This window comes from Epinephelus lanceolatus, chromosome 22 (assembly GCF_041903045.1).
Source record: "Epinephelus lanceolatus isolate andai-2023 chromosome 22, ASM4190304v1, whole genome shotgun sequence".
NCBI lineage: Eukaryota > Metazoa > Chordata > Actinopteri > Perciformes > Serranidae > Epinephelus > Epinephelus lanceolatus.
The window spans coordinates 17410666-17432568 of NC_135755.1; the positions used below are offsets into that span (position 1 = coordinate 17410666).

The 21903-nt window shown below is 42.7% G+C and overlaps 1 protein-coding gene across 1 annotated transcript in view; it reads left to right on the plus strand.

Moving 5' to 3' along the window:
• The window catches only part of arhgef40 (Rho guanine nucleotide exchange factor (GEF) 40), a 69488-nt gene that overhangs the window by 41627 nt on the left and 5958 nt on the right, over nt 1-21903 (plus strand). Inside the window, exons 20-26 of the mRNA XM_033610010.2 lie at nt 1204-1293; nt 5377-5583; nt 7924-8103; nt 9732-9912; nt 11586-11696; nt 17465-17574; nt 20945-20988. Of these exons, the coding sequence (XP_033465901.1) occupies nt 1204-1293; nt 5377-5583; nt 7924-8103; nt 9732-9912; nt 11586-11696; nt 17465-17574; nt 20945-20971 (906 nt within the window). The 3' untranslated portion in view covers nt 20972-20988. The remainder of the gene's footprint in view (nt 1-1203; nt 1294-5376; nt 5584-7923; nt 8104-9731; nt 9913-11585; nt 11697-17464; nt 17575-20944; nt 20989-21903) is intronic.

A 21903-nucleotide genomic window follows, 5' to 3' on the forward strand; every position in this document is an offset into this window, starting at 1 on the left:
GATTAAGTGCCTGAAAATAATAATTAGTTATCTCAAAATAATGAGAAACCTTCTTAAAATAATGACTTATCTCAAAATGATGAGAGACTTTATCAAAATAATGATTAAGTATCTCAAAACAATAAGAAGCTTTCTTAAAATAATGACTAGGTATCTCAAAATAATGATAAAGTATTTAAGAATAATGACTCCATATCTCAAAACAATAAGAAACCTTTTCAAAATAATGATAAAGTATCTGAAAATAACGAGACTCTCAAAAAAATGACTCAGTATCTCAAAATAATGACCTACACTGTAGGTATTTTAGAATAATGAGAAACTCTTAAAATAATGGCTCAGCATCTCGAAAATATTGACAAACTATCTTAACATAATGACTTTTCTTAAAATAATAAGAAACCCTAAAAAAATAACGACTTAATATCTCAAAGTAATGAGAAGCCTTCTTAAAATAATGATTCAGCACACCTTAAATAATGAGAAAGATTACCCAGTCATTCTTTGAAGAGTTTCTGATTTAGAGATATCTGTACACACAACACCTGTGGCATGTCTACCAACCTGGCAGCAGGGTCCCTTCCATTTTTCCCCATTAAAGAGTTTCTCCTTATCCACTGTGAGGGTCCAAGGGCAGAGGGTGGTGTCCATCATAAAGCCCTCTGAGGCAAACTGTGATTTGTGATATTGGGTTTTATAAATAAAACTGAATTGAAGTAATTTTTTTGAGAAAGTTACTCATTATAACTGACTGGCACAAAGAAAAGAAGGACATTTTATTTTGTGCAAGACATTTTTTTTTCTTACTCCCTCATCTTTGGTGTAGAAATATAATCGGCAATGGCGGTTTGAGCACATGAAAGATTTTCTTTTTGGCAGAAAAAAGGTTTGTGCACATTTGCTTGGAAACACGAAGACAAAGATTTTGAGCCAAACCTCAAGAAATCATGTTAACGTGGCACATCTTTTGTTGGAATAAGAAGAAACAAAATGCTTCAGGGGATTTACAGGAGGACAGGAATCATTTTTGTGGCACATACATCTGTGATAAACATTTTTATAGAAAAATATGAGCCAGAAATGGCTTTAAATGACTCATTTATTGCGTGAATAATCAGATTTAAGGTGATAAAAAAGCAGAACTGTGTCTTTACAAAACTCCTCCTGTGTTCTCATATTTAAATTTCTGTTCCCCTCACACAGCGGGAGCAGTTTCTGCAGTATTCCCACTACATCAGGAACAAACCAGACCTGGACTCTCCTCTGGTCACGCAGGCCGCCGACTTCTTTAAGGTAAAACTCATGATGCTGCTGCTGTTGAATGCAGTCCTTGAATCTGTAAAGCCTCGGCGTGTTGTTCCCACAGAGATCTCATCATTAGTGTTCCAATACGAGGAGTTTAACCCATGTCTCCCTGCTTTTCTTATTTCGGTAAACATAATTTCAATTAAAGAAAAGTGCCCTGCTTTCCCAGCGATGATCAAACATTCCTGAATCTGCACGTAATAACAGTGTCAGGGTCATAAGAGTTTTATTTGGTTATTTTCTTCTTAGAAAATCTGTTAAAGCACAATGTGAGAACATCATGGGTAATTTTGGAGCACATCACAAGCACAAAGCAATTAAAGTTGCTTTATTCAACGGTTGCAGCAATTAAAAATGAGCTGTATACAGTAAAGCTAATTACATGTTTAATGTACACTAGAAAAGCCAATTAAAGGCGGATTATAGGGAAAGTAATTTGAGCTTGCAAGCTACAATTAACTAAAACTAATACATCGACGGCATCGTGAGATTACTAAGAGGACTTTACAAGGAGAGATCACAGTGTTTAAGATCTCATTCAAGTTGTGGAGTGTCTCACAAAAGGAGCATTTCCCAGGAGCCGCCACCAGGAGGCGGTGTGAGCTCACGTCCCGTCCCGCAGCAGCTTTGAAACAGCTTGTGGATGATGGCTGCAGGAGGGTTTATGGTTATCGTGATGGACGTGATGATGGCGATCATTTTGGGGATGGTGGCGATGATTGTTATGGGGAGGAAGAAAGGAGCAGCACATGTGGCTACTCTCACGTGGTTACAGTCATCAGTGGAAACCCAGAAGGAGAATGGCATTTGACAAAGGCAGAAACAGATGGAGATGTCATTATGTGTGTACTGTGTTTGTGTTTCTTTGGCCATGAAACGACTGTAAAATCAAGTTACTTTAAGATAAAACGACCAAAACAGTAATTATCCTGATTACACATGTCTCGTGTAGTGATTGTAGCAGACCAGAGGAGCTCTTCAGTAAAAATAGATTGGCTTTGGTTTGTTTATTTTGGCTTTTATGTGTTTTATTATTTATGTTGTAAAATATAAAGCTATACATTCCTAGTGGTGTTATTTTGTAAAAAGTGTAATATGTAACAGGACAAAAGGGACAAAAAAGGGCCCAAAACAAAATTACATTTGTTTTTTTTCCTTTCAGTTTCACAGCTTTTCACAGTCATCATAGGCGTAGCTATCGGGGGGGGATGAAGGGGACACGCACCCATCAATAAAAACATGAATGTTGCAGACATAATTAAAGACGTTCATTTATTCATTTTCCTGTTGGGGTCACAGGAAGGCTGGAGCCTAGAGGCGGGGTACACCCTGGACAGGTCGCCAGACAGACAACCATTCACACCTACAGACAATTTAGAGTCACCAGTTGACCTGCATGTCTTTGGACTGTGGGAGGAAACTGGAGTGCCCAGACAAAACCCATGCTGACATAGGGTGAACATGCCAACTCCACACAGAAGGGCTCCCCCACCCTGGGTTCAAACCAGGAACCCTTTTTCTGTGAGGCGACAATGCTGACCTCTGCACCACCTTGCCGCCCTAAATAGTTGCTAGAGGTAGTGATGGCCAAATGAAGCCTCGTGAACCACTTCCTTTATTTTCTGACCCCACCAGATGGCACTCTTGGTTTAAAGATAAAGGCTGAAGGACTGGCAATGAAGTGTGCTTTCAAACCTTTGTTGAACAGACAGCGCCATCTGGTGGCTTCAGAAAATAAAGACAGTGGTTCATGAGGCCTCATTTGGCCATCGCTAGCTAGAGGTGATATTGTTGGACTGGCGCAAGACGAATAAAAGCGCAAGCATTTGCCCAAGGATACTTTTCCTTATTCAAGAACAAAAGTCGTAATTTCGAAAACGATCAGATACCGTTGTAGTTCTGACCATAAACGATGCAAATTAGTGATCCGGCGGCGTTACTCCCATGACCTGCTGGGCAGCGTCCAGGGAGCCAAAGTCTTTGGGTTCCAGGGGGAGTATGGTTACAAAGCTGAAACTAGTGATGGACAAATGAAGCCTCATGAATCACTTTCTTTATTTTCTGACCCCACCAGATGGCGCTCTTGGTTTAAAGATAAAGGCTGAAGGACTGGCAATGCAGTGTGCTTTCAAACCTTTGTTGAACAGACAGTGCCATCTGGTGGCTTCAGAAAATAAAGACAGTGGTTCATGAGGCCTCATTTGGCCATCAGTAGTTGAAACTTAAAGGAATTGATGGAAGATTGGATTGACAGATTGATTGCACTTTCTCAATTTTGTGGGTGGTGGTGCATGGCCGTTCTTAGTTTGTGGAACGTTAATTAAAGACATTTACACCTTAAACTGATGCAGAAAAGGCTCAAAATGGGGCATAAATGGGGCACCAGCAGACGGAAACTAAGTGTTTGATGCTCAAACATTTCTGGTGGATGTCCACCAACCCCAAGTTTCTTATTTGTCCCCTCTGATATTGAAACTAAACCTAAGCCCTTGCTTGTCATTACACATAATATGTATTTCACATTAGAAAACTTACTTCTACATGAAAAAAGCAATTTGTTTTCTTCATTTATACAAAGGAAATTGTTCAAAAATGCAACTGACATTTGTTTGAAAAGCATCTTGGCTGTGTCCGACATTATTTAATCCTTTACTATTTCCTGTGTAGTGTATCAGATGGCAAATTTCCTCTCATCTGGTATCGTCTAAATCATAGACAATAGACCATGTTAGGGCCGACGTCACAGTGATGTCAGTTTGTTAGCTGGAGGCAAAACACAACTCTCCACCACAGGGCTGTAGGCTACATAGGAGTCTTAGAATGTTGTCTTGTTGTGTTATTGGGAGCCAGAAAAGAAGGAGTCATGGTTCAAAACTCTGACGCCGAATTTCCACTGGATGCGTGTCCATTGTGGAACAGCAGCGCTGGTTATCCGCTGCGTGCTCCGCCATCCGTCAATACCCACCGGCTGCGTCCGCCAGAAGACATCTTGGTGCACTGCCATGATTAATATCTCCTCGTCCATGGTGTCAACGGGGTGAAATGACGTCTGAAAACCTCTGACCTGTTGACTTCAGGCCTGCCTCTGCCCGTTATGTAGTTTTCAAGGTGTAGTGCAGGGAAATATGATCCGCCGTGAACACGTGTATTTTATTTTGAAAATTAACCGGATGTTTTATGTTGTTTGTGTGCACGACTTCCTGCCCCGCACAATCTGCTTTGTGCTGAATTGCTACGTTGTGCTCCGGCGTCTGGCAAAAATAGAAGTCCTGAGTATCTGTTGCGGAGGGCTCCGGAGTGACTTGACTAGAATTGAATCCTATCGGCTCCGCTGCCGTGCCGGAGCGGAGACGCAACCAGCACGCATCTGGTGGAAATAGGCCGTGAGAGTGCGGTACGTTCAGACAGCGCTCTGAATTTATGAAAGGTCAAGTTTGTGCTTGAGTGCGCCAATTAATGACGTTTATGGTCAACTATTAGGGGCCAACCCCTTGTTTTAATACAACCAAACGCTTTTTAGTTAACCAAATGTCACAATCAAACTTTTATTAACTGAAAACACACTGAAATAGCGACAGCTATGGCTACTGCTATATGTTGTGAATCTAGGGTTGGGCCATGGTTGTCGATGTCGCCATAGTAGCGACTTTCCGATGAAGGGCTGTCACTCAAAGTAGCCTAAGTTATATAAAATTTCACCCCCCATACAGTTTTAATGAACGCGGATATTAGCTATAGAGACCGAAACCGGTTTTAATACCAGGCTGTAAATGTCTGTATTACTGCTGTAAAGTTGGGGCGTAAACATAGGGATTGACTCGCTTTTGGAGCCAGCCTCAAGTGGCCATTAGCGGAACTGCAGTTTGTGGCACTTCATTTGTCAGCCTGGTCTAAATGTACCTTCTTTTTTTGGTCTGTGCAATGCATCATGGTAGATAAATCTTGGTTGGTGGCCATAGATGTTAAACTATGTTGTACTGTGGGATATTTTTTATGCTGTATAAAGCATCTTATGGTCTGAATATGAAAATTAGGTCTAATGACATCCCTCTTCTCTCCTCTCTCCCGCAGTCCAAACTCCCCCCAGCCTCCCCCCTCTCCCCTCTGTCCTTCCCTCACTGCCTTCAGGCCCCCACACAGAGACTGGAGCAGTACTGCGAGGCCCTGGAGGAGCTGGGAGGCATCAACCCGGCCTCAGACTCCGCCCTCTCCATCCTGAGACACGCCCAGCGGCACGGCGAGGACCTCCGGGCCAGTGACCTCATCGTCGGATGTCCGGTGAGAATGCCTGTCCCAGTTTATGACTCCACAACTGTGAATCAAGTCCCACTTTCTGCTCTCAGAGGGAGAGAAACTAACTCATCTTGATGAGGTCAGGCAGCTGGGAGAGATGGAATCATGATCGCTTTTCTGTCTTTCATCCAGAGATCATTATTTACTGTTTTTTGTTTGTTAAAAAAAGGGAATTTATTAGTATTTATTACAATATTAAAAAGTATAAATGTTGTTTAGGTTAAACATGTTTAAAATGTACTTAAAAGGAATGTGTTGGACTCAGAGTGAAGGTGATTTTGTGAGGTTCGCTCATCACAAGAAGACCAAGTTTATTGCTAACTACAATGATCAACATCTTGCTGCAGGAAACACAACAACTCTTAAGTGTGTCAATGTGAAATGCAGGAGGAAATATTGTAGAAGCAAACCGTTGTGCTCCTTAGAATTGGGTTTTTGTTTCTTTTCTCCGAACTCAAATTAGGGCTGGGCTATATATTGACTACGTATGATATAGCGATATATTTTCAAGCAAAATATAGATTTAGACAACACCGACAAACACTCAGCTTAGACGTACCAAGCAGCGCCAGAGATGGATCTTCTCTAGAATAGGTCCAAAAGCTTATTACCGAATAAGTGAAACTTTGATAGCGACTTTTCTTCAGTTAAGACAAGTGTAATAATACAGCAGGGAGGAAGAGTGAAAGCAGAAACAGCCACAGTGAGATGTTAATGAAGAGCTGCAGACAACAGGCTCTTACTGCACCTCTGCAAACAGCTCACCTCCAACAGGTAAACTTCATAGCATGTAGCCCACTCCGTAGAAAATCCCAAGGTATATGTCATATATCACCATTCAGTCTGAAAATACTGACATACGAATTTTTGTCCGCCCAGCCTTAACTCAAATGTAGGAAAGAAAAGCTGGAGAAAAGACGGAGCAATCGAAAGACACTTTTGTAGGTGCAGATTTAAAAAGAACAGCTTTAACCTTTATCAAGAAGTCAGAACACACCACATCCACTTGCCCCACATTGTGCTCCTCTGACACAGCAGTATCATTCAGAGCTAGTCGTGACAAACGTTTGACTCCCCCACACACACGCACACACACACACACACACACACACACACACACACACACACACACACACACACACACACAACCATCCTCTCCTCCCCCTTTCGAGCAAGGGGAGAGATTACGGCAGCACAAACACTCCCATTGAGCTACTTCAAATCGCACTGCAAAAGCTCTCCAAGTGAAAACACCGTAAGTGCAGGTGTGTGTGCATGTGTGTGTACGGGTGGGTGTGTATGTGGGTGTTCGTAATGTGTGTGAAGCATCACTTATATCATGACCCGCACATCTCTAGGGGTTTAAAAATAAAGGCTCAGTGTGACCGTTTGGTGTTAAATTATCAGTCCTTTTAATTTTATTGGCAGAGCGGTTACGGCTGAGAAAATGTTAGCGCTGTTTGTTTGTGTCTCTGCAAGCCTCTAGTATCGAGTCCTTAAGGAGCGTTACATAAGATCTGACTTTTATCAAACTCTCCCTGCCTCTGGTTGGAGTCGCGGCAACATCATAAAGTCCTTTAACCCTGTAATTGACATGAACAATAAAGTCACATTGTCACAAAAGGCGTGAGTCAGCCGGCCAATTAGAGCAAAGATCCAACAGAAAGACGCATCCTCGTGAAGAGGGAATTCAGCATGTCGCCACGCAAGGCACTGTAATTATAATACTGCTTTGTCCTTTTTCTTATTGACTCCAGAATAAGGCTTTTCAGTCTTTGTTGCTGAAATGTCTTGCAACTCCAAATCAAAAATTTGAGTAGGTGACGCAGAGACTTTGCTTGGAAACAAAGAGCAGGCCAGAGAGTGAGTGTTTGAAGCCCAGAATGCGCTCCTGTCAGGTAATTAAGGCGTTAATAACCTCGTGAGGACTTTTAGATTGAAAGCAGGTGTTCATTTTTGTGCTATGGGGCAACAAAATTTGCATGTACTGGCCCTTTATTGTGTCCTGAAGAGTCTGAAAGAATTCACTTGTTTCTGAAACCATTTGTTTTAAGATTCCAGTATAATTATGTGCCTTTTTTTCAATATAATTTTTGTTTCAAGACAATTACACGACACCAGATTGGAAAAAAAGTCAAATATTTCAACCCACCGGCAAAAAAAAAACATGATTTAAAACTCAATTCAAGGCTAAATGGCCTCTTAAGATATAAATTAAGATGGTATCTTTTTCAGATTAAAGCCCTCGGCCTGGGCCTCAGGCCAAGATAAGTGAATCCTAACGTGTGTGTGTGCGCGTGTGTGTGTGTGTGTGTGTGATTTCAGATCCCGGTGGCAGAGCGAGGCGAGTTGGTGCGGCATGGCGAGCTGACAGTGTGTGGGGGGAATCGGAGGAAGCGGGCCGGGGTGAGGAACGTTTTCCTCTACCAGCACATCATCATATTCACCAAACAGAAGAGCCCCGGCCCAGGACGCACCGCCTACAGCTACAAACACAGCATCAAGGTGCACACACAGTCTCACACACACACACACACACACACACACACACACACACACACACACACACACACACACTGTTGCTTGCCTTCCCATTCTCCTCTCTGTATTTCACACACACATAATCTTTTCCTTCAGTTTTCATTATCTCCTGAGCGCTCTGTGTTTGAAGAGGTTTGAGATAAATCCACTTCCTGTATTGATTCAATTGAACGCAAACGTAGAGATTTACAAAAAGTAAACTCTCACGCTATTTTGCTTTCAAGGGACACTTCACCCACAACATGATTATTTGTATACCAATTACTCTCCCCATGATACTTTGAATCCATGAAGAAAACTTTGTTTTTCTCGCTTGTCTCTATGGTGAACGAAGAATCCAAAAATAGAGAAAATTCTTGATGAACTGGAGTAAAGGGGGACCAAGTTTAACAGCAAAACTACATTAAAACATCAGTTTACAAACTGTCATACAACTCGTGCAGTACAATCCAAGTCTCCATATCTTGTGTTGTCATTGGTTATAGACCCTTTTAGGGCCGACGTCACAATGACGTAATTTTATTAGCTGGAGGCAAAACACTCCACCACAGGGCTGTAGGCTACATAGGAGTCTTAAAATGTGGTCTTGTTGTGTTATTGGGTCCCAGAATAGAAGGAGTCATGGCTCAAAACTTATTTTATCTCATACCAGCCGCTACTACCGGTCAACAAAAACAAACTGGGGAGGTATTAAGAGGAATATTGGATTTCTCTGTAACGCTAACTTTTTAGTGCCTTAGCTAGCGTTAGCTTGGATAGCAAAACAAACTGGAGGAAACTGTTTAAGTGTCGTCCTCCTTTGTAAGATTGGCATAGTGATCAACCACAAAGCTTCCTGTGACATCATCCATCCACTGAGTGAGAGCATGCGGGTTGGCCAGTCTGGTCCTGTTAGTCAGTGTTTACTTATTCAGGTAACACTCATGGTGACCTGACATGGTGCGTTCGTAAATTCAGCCTGACAAGCCAACAGAACGTGCTAGCTAGTGCTAACTAATGTCCGCAGAGATTTGTTTTGCCTCCAGCTAAGCCCCGCCCACCAAAACACAGTACATTGTTTACTAACAGTAAAAGGGTCTATTGTATTCTTTTATTTTGTATTTCTCTAATTGCTGTACCTCAGTGCAATCTACAGGGCAATTAGTTGCCAACTTTGCTCATCTGCTTCAGTGATAGTAGCCTATTTTATCTGTGTTTTATTTTTTATTATTCTTTGTATTTTTTAAAATTGCCTCTTTTATTTGCTTGAATCCGGCATTGTTTTAAATCCGGGATCAAACAAGTATTGGAAGTACTGAGGATATGACTCGCATGCGACAGGTGGACCCTTTTTCTCCAGTTTATTAAGAATTCTCTGAGTTTTGGGATTTTTCGTTCACTGTAGAGGCATACAAGAAAAAGTTTTCTTCATGACTTCAACATAACAGGTTGAGTAACTGATACACACGTGATCATTGTCGGGGTGAAGTATTCCTTTAAAATTTACTTTTTCGGACCAATTTACTTTTTAGTTTTTGTCTTTTTTTAAATGTCCTCTTGCCATTTATTCTCAGTCCTCTTGACTTGACATGTCCATTCTGTTCTCCGTGCAGACAGGTGAGATGGGTCTGACCCAGAGCGTGGGTGGGGAGGGAGTGAAGTTTGAAGTCTGGGTCCGACAGGCGCCTCGAACCAAAGACTGCATCACGCTGCAGGCAAAGGACAGGGAAGACAAGGTGGCCTGGACTCATGACATCGCCCATCTGCTGTGGACGCACGCCATCAACAACACAGGTACAGTCTGACCTTCGACCTCAGAGGCCTCAACTTTTTGATAGTTTTAGAAAAATGTCATCAACCTAAAATCCACACAGAAGCTGCATTTAGTTTCAATGAGCTGTCACAATTTTTAGATTAAACTACCTCAACCCTGATTTTCGGTCTTCGAGTCTTGAGTTTTTCATTATTTGTTTGAAAGGACAAAAGCGGCCTGGACAGCAGTCACACAGACTCACTTGTCCTCTGTCCAGGTTAAAGACAAATCTGATTCCTCCCTGTGTAACCCTATCTGTGCTCTCCACTTTCACATGAGTAGAGAACACTAAAAACTACCAGCGGCAGTTCAGTCTGCTACTCGATTGCGGCTCATCTGTTTATGCCAACCTTCCAAGCACTGCTGCAGGCTATCACATGTCATATCCACCTCCTTGTATCCGTAAAACCTCATATCTCGGGATTGCTTCCTGTCGTTGGTTCAGGTTTCAGCATCACACTGGATAACACGCTCTGCAGCTGGCTGACACATTTTAAGGCTGCGTTACCTGGTGTTCAAACGCCATTGTTCCTGTGCACCCAAACAATAAAACAACATCTTCCCTTATACTGTTAGACCTGTTGTATGGTCTGTCTTCAAATGAGATGACAATGAAGTCTCAATGTTCTCAAACGAGATGATAAAAAGTCCCAATGTCCTCAAACGAGATGACAATAAAGTCCCAATGTCTTCAAATGAGATGACAATGAAGTCTCAGTGTTCTCAAACGAGACGATAATAAAATCCCAATGTCTTCAAATGAGATGACAATGAAGTCTCAGTGTTCTCAAACGAGATGATAAAAAGTCCCAATGTCCTCAAACGAGATGACAATAAAGTCCCAATGTCCTCAAACCAGACGATAAAAGTCCCAATGTCCTCAAACGAGACAATAATAAAGTCCCAATGTCCTCAAACGAGATAACAATAAAGTCCCAATGTCTTCAAATGACATGACAATGAAGTCTCAGTGTTTTCAAACAAGAAGATAATAATGTCCCAATGTCCTCGAACGAGATGACAATAAAGTCCCAATGTCCTCAAACGAGACGATAAAAAAGTCCCAATGTCTTCAAACGAGACAATAATAAAGTCCCAATGTCCTCAAACAAGACAACAATAAAGTCCCAATGTCCTCAAACAAGACAACAATAAAGTCCCAATGTCTTCAAATGAGATGACAATGAAGTCTCAATGTCCTCAAACGAGACGATAAAAAGTCCCAATGTCTTCAAACAAGATGATAATAAAGTCCCAATGTCCTCTAACCAGTACCTCCTAATTAACAGCATCTTAGTGTTTTACTGTTGCTATCAAACTTTTCAACCATTGAATGTGATCAGGTTTTGTCCACTTTTGTGTCTGGATTGGCTGCAGATTGACTTGGCAGAGATGGCTGCCATCTTGTTTTTACATGGATTAGTGTATTGTGTTCTTACAACCACTAGATGGCACAAAAAAGTGTCCACGATCAAGGACAACAGGTCTAAGTTAAGTAGAATGAAGTATAAGGTCAAGTAAACCCAAAATGTGATGTCCTCATGAGGACACAGGGTCTCAGGAGGATATAGGATGTAGGAAACCATTGATTTCTGTATAAAACTATATTGTTTGGGATTTTTTAAAAAGTGTTTTTAATGATTTCTTCTCCCAGAGTTGTGTCTGAAGGAGTCACTCTGCATGGGGATTTCCAGTAAGCTGCTGCTAGACGCGACAGGAACTCCAGGCTCAGAACTGGACTCCATCTACAGTCTCAACGACAGAGGTAGGAGCTCTAAAGGGAATCCATCTGTAACACTACAACATGTGTGGGATGCTGCTGCTTCTGGCAGTACTGCGCTCTTAGGGGAGCCGCACAGGAAGAACAACATTTGCATCAAAGATTTGAAATGATAATGTTAAGGAAAACTCTTTGACCTGAACGTGACCTGATATCTACAGGTAGATCACTAAAACCTGAACACACAGTAGTAAACATTAGATAATAGATAAGTCTAGAGGCTTAATTTGAAACCTTCCTCTCACTTCACAAAAACAGAAAGTCTAAACCCTTTTTCAGATCAGACTGTGGCTTCAGGAAGTCGGTCGGTTTTATGTGACCGGGTCAGATTACTGGATTGTTCAAATATACTTTCTGAGCCTGAAAGTGATGTGGCCCTGAGATTACAGACAGGAAACAAAACGGGTCCTGGGTGTTTCTCCCCATGTGACAAGGTAATAACGTAGTACATGTTTTTTTCAATCTGGCGCCCCCGGGCTATTCTATGAATTTTTGATATTTGTCTCACACTGAGAAATTTTGAAGAGCTCTGACGTGCCTGCAGAGAATATGTAGCTCCATCAAAAAGCACCTTTTACTTGTGCTTTGATCAAATCCCATCACAACCTTCAGTCCTGTGTCGCCCTCAAACCCTGGCTTTGTCATGCTTCCTGTGAACCAAAAACCCATCCCAGTACTGAGACTGGTGAGCTGTTTAGACAAGTGTTGCACATTTATATTGCAAAGGTATTATATTAGTAGTGGTAGCGTGGAAGTATTGAGGTGCTTTACCTTAAGTTAGAATATGTAACCTTCCTGCATTTAAATGTGTTAAAGCTGGTTGTGTATTTACATTATCCCAAATGTTTCCAACAATGTTCCAACCCTGAGAAATCAGTCACTTTATTCAAGTAACAGTGTTTCAGTTGGTCGCCTGTCAATGGTGTCATATCCCCTTTACTAGTGATGGCCAAATGAAGCCTCATGAACCACTGTCTTTATTTTCTGAAGCCACTAGGTGGCGCTGTCTGTTCAAAAAACGTTTGAGAGCACACTTCATTGCCAGTCCTTCAGCCTTCATCTTTAAACCAAGAGCGCCATCTGGTGGGGTCAGAAAATAAAGAAAGTGGTTCACGAGGCTTCATTTGGCCATCACTACCCTTTACCCTGTCTAGTTGCTCTAACTTACAGGGAAACACAGGAGACATCAGATGATCATTGCATATTAGGGATGCACCAATTCAACTCTGGGCTGATACCGATGTTTTAAAGTAACAATTTGGCTGATAACCGACACCACCACTTTTATATACTGGTGTTTGTTTTGTTGTTTTTGTTATTTATCCTCTTTTGTGCCAGGATAACAAAGAAATCTTTATTATTAAAAAAGCCGAACTGTTTTAAAGCCAATCAGTCCTTCATTACTCGACATTCAAATGAGCACAAATTCATTCATACACAGTTTTTTAAATAACAGCTTCAAAAGTAAATAAAATACTGCTCTAATATCGACTTATATTGTTATGAAAACATCAAATTTCTCCTTCAAACAGCTGTATTTATTCAAGTTTCTTGCCAAAAAAAACCCAACCCTTTTTACAATATTACATTTGAACACATCATGAGAACGTTACAATTTAGCTTCGCCCAATACTCATTTTTACTGAATAGAGCATGAATGCATCATAATGTAGCTAAAACAGCCTCCGTCAGCCAGTGATGGCCAAATGAGGCCTCATGAACCACTGTCTTTATTTTCTGAAGCCACTAGATGGCGCTGTCTGTTCAACAAAGGTTTGAAAGCACACTTCATTGCCAGTCCTTCAGCCTTTATCTTTAAACCAAGAGCGCCATCTGGTGGGGTCAGAAAATAAAGAAATTGGTTCATGAGGCTTCATTTGGCCATCACTACCGTCAGCTGTTAGTTTGTGGCCACTGGCCGCTAACAGCTAACAGCTAACAGCTAGCGTTAACTACCTCTGCTTCTGTTGCTGTCAACATGAGTTTGATGTTCACAATGTAGTATCATCGGGGAAACAATATGGTGCATCCCCTGACATGTTGATAGTGAGTTTACTGCGACCTTTCTTCCCGACGGTGTCCTGGGGAAGATCTCAGTTCTCAGATCTCAGTTCGTCCCAACTCTTTTTTTTTTATTGTCCCCGTTAAGATGCTGTTAGTTTGGAGCCCTGCTTTTTAGCCTACACAACAGTGCGTCTCTTTGTGACACAACAGATAAAACATCGGCCACTGACATCGGTGAATGCCACCTTATTTGCTGATATGCTGATGGCAGACGAACGAACGTGTGACTGATAAATCGGTGCAATCACTTTTACAAATCATCATATTGTCATATTATCATATTGTCACGAAATTATACTCAGCAACAGTAATGCAGCATTTTCCATCATTTGCATGCCATGTTGCAACACAGTGATCCAGCAGAGACCTAATTTCAGGGTTCCCACAGGTCCTTGAAATACTTGCAAGCTTTGAAAGTTTTTGAAAATAGACGTAAATAGACCTGGGTCATTGAACGTGCTTGAATTCGTATTGTTGTGCATTAATCGAAATTGACGGTCTTTTGATTTTTTTTTTTTTTACGTAACATTAGTAAGTAGGCTACATTGCCTCTCCTGCAGTGGCGTCAATGTTTGCGACCTCTGCCACCACCTACACAGCACAGTTGAGAAGCGCTGACATATTCAAGCCTCTCTCTGTCTTTAAGTGTTGCCTTTGAGCTTTTGTAAACTCAGCTAGTTCGCATTAAAAGAAGTCTCAGTGTTAAAACAGTCATTAACTTTAATCTGTGTTTCAAACAATGTTGTGTTGAGTCTTGGAATTTGAGGGAGTAGGGCCTGGAAGGACCTTGAAAAGTCCTTGATTTGATGTTTAAGACAATGGGGGAACACTGTCATTTATTGGCATAATATTTCAGTATTGAACCATCTCACTACCATCAGGCCTCCAGTAAGTTTTATAGTGGGCAAACAGTGGAATTACAACATCCGAGTCCATCAGGTGATGCCATCGGGCCCAAAAAGACTTTTTCCCATAGCCTTACATTGTGAAAGAGACATCTGTAACAGTGGATACATTTTTTTGAGTGTCAAGACCCCCACAAAATGACTTGTGTCACTTCCAGGATCTGATCTGGTCAGATAACATTTGGAAAGTCAGGAGGAGCTGCAAGGTTAAACCATTTTATCCCTGTTTAAGTTAGGTGAGTGCTAAACCCAAAGTAGTAGTTTTGGGTTAACGAACCATTGAGCAACGTTCATGGGGATGAACTGGGTAAACTGCCCTGATGCAGGTAAACTAGTGGAAAGGTGTCCTTTAATATTCACACCCAGGTTTCAGAATGCACAACCCCCCCCCCCCCCTCAAAAAAAACAGCAAAAGACAGCAAAGTCCAAAAGTGACTTGAGACCAGAGTTACTGGCTGACTTTATCTGCTAACATGAGGTCTGTATCAGGTGGAGGAAAGATCAGAATGCCTCGAGAGTGCATTTCTCCTCCTCTCTTAAGCCTTAAGTAAGGGCGTCGTCACACCCTGATTGGCCCACAGGGAAAAATGTACCAAGCTGCTTTCAATTCATCATTAGGAGTCAGTCCTCACACCCTGCGCAACAGGTGATCTGAATATCCCTCTGATTAACTCAGGGGAGTTGTGACATTCAGCTAAAATGAATTGGAAAAAGGAGCCAAAGAATGAGGAACTGCTAGAACTTTTAATGTTAATGAAATAAGTATTTTGATCATGTGGCCCATCCTTATACCTGCACATTAATCTCTACAAACTGATTTGTTTTCTGAGTGCCTAAGATGCAGTTTACATTGTAAATACACTCACTTTATTAGGTACACATTTTGCCTTCAGAGCTGCCTTAACTCTTGGTGTCATAATTTCAACAAGGTGCTGGAAACATTCCTCAGAGATTTTGGTCCATATTGACATGATAGCATCACACAGTTGCTGCAGATTTGTCGGCTGCACATCCATGATGTGAATCTCCCGTTCCACCACATCCCAAAGGTGCTCTATTGGATTGAGATCTGGTGACTGTGGAGGCCATTGGAGTACAGTGAACTCATTGTCATGTTCAAGAAACCAGTTTGAGATGATTTGAGCTTTGTGACATGGTGCGTTATCCTGCTGGAAGTAGCCATCAGAAGATGGGTACACTGTGGTCATAAAGGGATGGACACGGTCAGCAACAATACTCAGGTAGGCTGTGGTGTTTAAACCATGCTCAGTTGGTACTAAGGGGCCCAAAGACTCATCAGACCAGGCAACGTTTTTCCAACCTTCTATCATCCAGTTTTGGTGAGCCTGTGTGAACTGTAGCCTCAGTTTCCTGTTGTTAGCTGACAGGAGTGGCACCTGGTGTGGTCTTCTGCTGCTGTAGCCCATCTGCTTCAAGGTTGGACGTGTTGTTGGTTCAGAGATGGTCTTCTGCAGACCTTGGTTGTAACCAGTGGTTATTTGAGTCACTGTTGCATTTCTATCATCTTGAACCAGTCTGGCCATTCTCCTCTGACCTCTGGCACCAACAAGGCATTTTCACCCAGAGAACTGCTGCTCACTGGATATTGTCTCTCTTTTGGACCATCCTCTATAAACCCTAGAGATGGTTGTGTGTGAAAATCCCAGTAGATCAGCAGTTCGCCACGTTCCGGGTCACTTAAATCACCTTTCTTCCCCATTCTGATGCACTGAGTTGCTGCCACGTGACTGACTGATTAACTGTATGTGTTAACGAGCAGTTGAGCAGGTGTACCTAATAAAGTGGCCAGTGAGTGTATCTGCTTAGTGCTCAGGCAGCGATATGAATGAAGAGAAAGCTGTCAATTCTTTTAAACTCATGAACAAAACATCCATAAAACGAGTAAGAGACACTGAAAAATCATTATATTGCACTTACTATTGTACTCAACGCTATCAGCAACATTAGCACGCTCTCCACCTACTCATATAATCAGCAACAGGTTCACAACAGTTCCCCGCTGAATACACGCAGTAGAGTCACAGCTCCATCTGAAAAACGAGGAAATTACCAGCTGATAGAAGCATTACAGGCACACTGAAGGGAAGTATGATCTTTGTCACGAAATAACTCCCAGAACACACATCACATATTGACTATACAGTAATATCACAACATCTAAAGCGGTGGCGTTCCCCTTTAAGAAGCGAGGTCCGTCCACTGGGTTTGAAATTCAAATAAAAACACATAATCGGAAAGATAATTCTTCAGATTCCAGACCCACCATCCAGTCTCCAAAGGCCGCTGTTGCCCTAGAGCACAAAGTGATTTCCCATTCATGGCTCAGTGTAATGCACATACTGCTCACCAGGTGTCTCATTGAGTGCAGCAGCTCAGGATTTCAATGCATGAATTGTCCTCTGGGACAGAACGCTGTGTTAGAAATTCATTGAACAGGATGAGAAAAAATGCCTTCCCTCTCTGACTCCTCTCTCTTTGTCTCTCCCACACCCAATCTCCCCCCATTTTTCATTTCAAGAAAACCATTATGATACAGTGTTGTTTTGTTGCGTTACAAAAGTGCACACACACAATGCTAATGTAAATAAGCAGAGAATCCATGCATGCAAATCATGCCGGGATGCAGGGTGATATTATTATTTGATATTTGGTCCACTACCTGAAGCAAAAACCAAGAAAAAATACAAATTTTTAGTGACTTAAAGCTGCTGGATATATTTAAAGATCTGTTAACCTATAACCACCTCTCTCTGTCTCTCTCAGTCCACAGTAGCTGCTCAGACTCCTCCTCTGTCGGCAGTCAGAAGGAGGGGGGATCCCCGGCATCTGGGAGGGACCCCAGGAGAAGCTCTGGATCAACAAGTTACTCACAGGTGGGGTTCACAGTGCACCCACGTACAGCAACACACACACACACACACACAATCCAGCCATTCCAAGGTGGATGAGAACATTTTTTATTTGCACAAATGGCTCAACGCTGGTTAAATATAGATTTGGAATGCGAGGAATGTGAAGTGGGACCACGGGCGCTTTCACAAATATCAGACGGTTTTCCAGGAATCTTTTTTAAGGAACTCAGGAACCTGTGTTTCCCCAAAAAAAAGTCCCTGATGGGACTTTCTGACGGCCCCAGGAAGTATCAGGGTGGAGTTTGCGATGCTGTACATGGTCAAAGACGAGCCTTGAGACTGCTAATGAGTGCAGCATTCTTTCAAACCACGCTCCGGTTGTCACTAGTATCAGCTCATTCAGCCAGCTCACATAGAATGGATTATTATGTGAATGTGGAGTATGCACACAGTTGCAGAGATTTTGTCACTCCCCAAACACCAAACTCAGAGCAGCAGGGAGCGGGGACTGATCGTACTTCCTTTGTAGAGGAATATACATTCAGAGCCTGCAGGTGGATGCTGGGGTGGAGCGAGGCCTGTTAGAGGAGCGGGAAATGACAGCATTTCCCAAGAAGTTTAAAAAAGCAGGATTGGAGAGAGTGGGCTGATGAGACGGAGAGGAATCTTAAAGAATAACTTTCACTTTCAACTTCACTCAACCTTGAGTCAGTGATGTAGGAGGCCCAGCAGTCTGTGCTGTTGTCATAACAGAGACCGCTATCACAATAAGTTGTCGTAACTGCTTATGTCATCTGAAAAGCTGTGTGCTTTTCTTTGTGTCTTTGTTGAATATGTGAAAAACGGTGTTGTGTGTGGGTAGTCTTGTGACAGACCCAAACCAAACCAAAAAACACTCTGCAGGGTGTGACCCTGTGGGTTAGGAGTTACAGGGTAGCGTTAGGATTTTTCAACCTGGACCATATTTTATCATGTTTTTGTGTCTGAATGAGAAGTGGGAACAATATATTTTTAAATTTGTCCAGTACTGAGCGAGAGCACTGCAGGCTGCAGCGTAACCACTTGGAGCACGTGCGTACCGTCACTTTAAGTCCACTAAAAGTGCCTGTTTTTGCCACTGACAGGCTCAGATTGTTTTTGTAAGTGTCTGACAACATTATGGGAAGGATCCCTACAGAGATACCTTTTAGTTTAACCAGGAAGCAGCCTCAAAATCGCTATATTGTTATAACCACCAGGTTCCGTTTAAATAAACAGTAATTTTAGCATGAATAGAGCCAGTGTATTTGTACATTTGAGTGGGTGAATTAAGGCCCCCGATCTTGCTCTAGTTCCGAAAATGTTGAGGCAGAGGGTACTTGCTGTAGCTCTGGTTGAGGGTGAGAGGCTGTCAGTAAGTTTGTTGGGCACAGGGAAACAGAGATCTGTGTGGGTGCATGAGACCCTAATAAAGAGGGTGGGTCATAGGGAGTACCACCAGTTGGTCCAGGAGCTTCTCCTCCATGATGGCCGTTTCCAGCCATATTTTAGGATGACTCAGGGGCAGTTTGACAACCTGCTGTCTATTTTCGGGCTGTATAGCTCTGGGTATCCTGCAGCCGCTACCACCAGTTTCTCCTCCGTTGTTTACCAACTGTAAACTTGTCGTGACAACCACAGAAGACCCGCCTCTCAAATCATCCGATTGGACAATGGGGAAAAAGATGACGTGGGGCGTTTTCCGTTCTGAGTTGAAATTTTTGTTAAGTTGAGGAGTTCAGAGTGCTTCGGCAAAAACGCCTGGCATCTAGAGCGAAGAAACACAAGGCACGTCGCAACGCAATAACTGCGAGCAATTACAAAAGGCCGTCTCCAGCAGTCAGTGGCTGCAGCACTCTCACTCAGTTGTGGACCAATTTCAAATCTTGTTGTTTGCATCAGTCACATAAGCCCTTTTTAGATAGGATCTGTGCAAATTTGCAGGAAAGTCCAATCAGTCTTTTTTCAGCATTGGCAGCATAAAAACAAAATCAGGGAGTGCAGCAAAATTCCGCCTGCCTACTTTTGTTTATACAGAATGTGGCTTTTTCGGGGCAATGGGGGGTGTGAGCAAGTAACAAAATGTGTAGCTCTGCGTGTGACATAATCAGTGACGTGGGAGGGAAGCCGCGGCTGGTCAGTCCTTCGGCGATTCTCTCGTAACTCGACCCGTTCTTCACCGTCCCTGTCATCTGACAGTTAATGGCCTCTTTGTTTGCGAGGACAAGGAGGGCGCGCAATTCTTTGTCTCCCCAGTTGCTCATCTTTACAGTGTCTGCGGTGGATCAGCTGTTTCCTGTTTATCCACCGCAGTGGCTCGCATGTGCGGTGCCATCAACAGCCCCTCCCACAAGTCTTCAACAGCCCCTCCCCTTGCGGAAGGCCGCCACGGTCTGTTTAAACTAAAAGGGGTTCTGCCAATGTGACTACCCTACGAGGCGAAAAATTGGGCACCTCGGATCAACTCGCCAATCCGCTCACAGCTTGCGGCAAAGCGGCTCAACATTCGCGGAAAATCTGGCAGTGTAAAAGGGGCTTTTGACAAAACATGAGCTAACAGGGTCCATGTTGAACCTCAACATCCCCAGATCAAATCCGCCTGTTCTCCGTCTCTCTCCCATTTCCTTTCATCTCTCTACTACTGCTGTTTAATAAAGACATAAAATGCAAAAACGTCTTGTCGTTCGTCCACCTCTGTAGGTATTCTTTCAATTATTTCTGCCTCCATTCGATAGCGGACAGTACAGGGGAATGGACGAGGACTGAGGGGAGGGAAAGCATGGGCAGCATGAAGCAAAGGTTCCCGACTGAATGTTGCAACTCAAATGTCCCTCAGCTGCTGTGGAACTGCAGCTATCTGAATATAACCTATGTCTGAGGTTAGTGGCGTCATTGTGCAACAGCTGCTACAGTTTCAGAGAGGTGATTTATATCAAAAGGTGTCCTTCAAACAGCACAGGCATCTCTATATATTAGTAAAGTGAAGACAGTCAGTATGCATCTTCTAAGCTGTAAGAAAACAGCAATACCTGCCTGCCATCTCCATGGTAAAGTTTAAATGAATTTGCTCTGTGCACACACACACACACTGATGCACACACACAGACAAACACACACACACATTCTCTCAATCTCCTTATCTAGCAAACAGAATATGACAGATTGGCAAACAGACTGCGCTGGGAACAGATTGACAGACAGACGGACACACGCAGCCCAAACAGATAGGGCAAACACACAGACAGCGATACGCACATATTCAACAACAGAGGGAGGATTGCCTCTTGCGCCCGCGCACGCTTTGGCACGCACACACACTTTAGCACAGCATACAAAAATGTGACTGTTTCTGTTTTTCTTTATTCCTCCTCAGAGTCAGTCTCCCTCCACAGCTGTGTAACTGTCATCTCAATGAGAGTAAGTTACTGTTTTTTTTATCGCACCTTTCTTTCATCTTATTTCCCTCTCTGTTGCTGCTCTCTTTATGTTGCTGCTCATGTCACCGCATCCCTGCATCGCTCACTTTATGGTTTCCCACCTTTTACTGATTCTTCTTCACGGAAAGAAATCACAAATGTATCATGAAGAATGTTTAAAGATACACTACGCAGGATTTTCCTAAGAATCTCACTTATGACCCACAAGAAGTGTGTGACGGTGTATTTATCTGCAGAGACTTGTCTGCCTGGATTTTCTCCTTATTTTTATTTATGGACAGTTTCCTTTGTCCAGTTATGTGTAGTCCCGAGCCACTAACAGCACAGAGGTGAGGTTGGGCAACATGTTCTCACTCCCAGTTCATCTTGGCCTGGTCAGTGGACTTTAATATCTTCGTATGACTCACTAGGTATCCTCAGTGCCTCTGTTGTCAATGTTCTGGTACGACTTGTCAATTTACGTTTGTTACTTACACCTGTGTTCATAGAAAACGTACATGTTTGAGCCGTTTCTAGCAAGTCTTTCCTGTTACTTAAATGCGCCACCTGACCTGGCATCTCAGGAACCTTTCATTAAAGGCAGGTGTGCTTAAGCAAGTGTGGAGCGTGGAGGACGCTACAGGGTAACAGTCTTTAATCACCGTGTTATTGGTTAATCTTAGTTTTTATTGTTTGATGAAGTCGTTTAATACCCCGTTGATTTGAACTTTTTGTTTAACGTGACAGTCAAGACAATCAGTTCATAGCGTCATCTTCAAACTCTCCATACATCCTGCAAATCAGTCAACTCTAAAACCAAATGAAGCACCTGGGTCATCAAACAGTCAGTATGTGTACATACACAGCTTAATCGAGCTATGCTCAAAATTCGATTTTGGCGTCTAATCGCACTTCT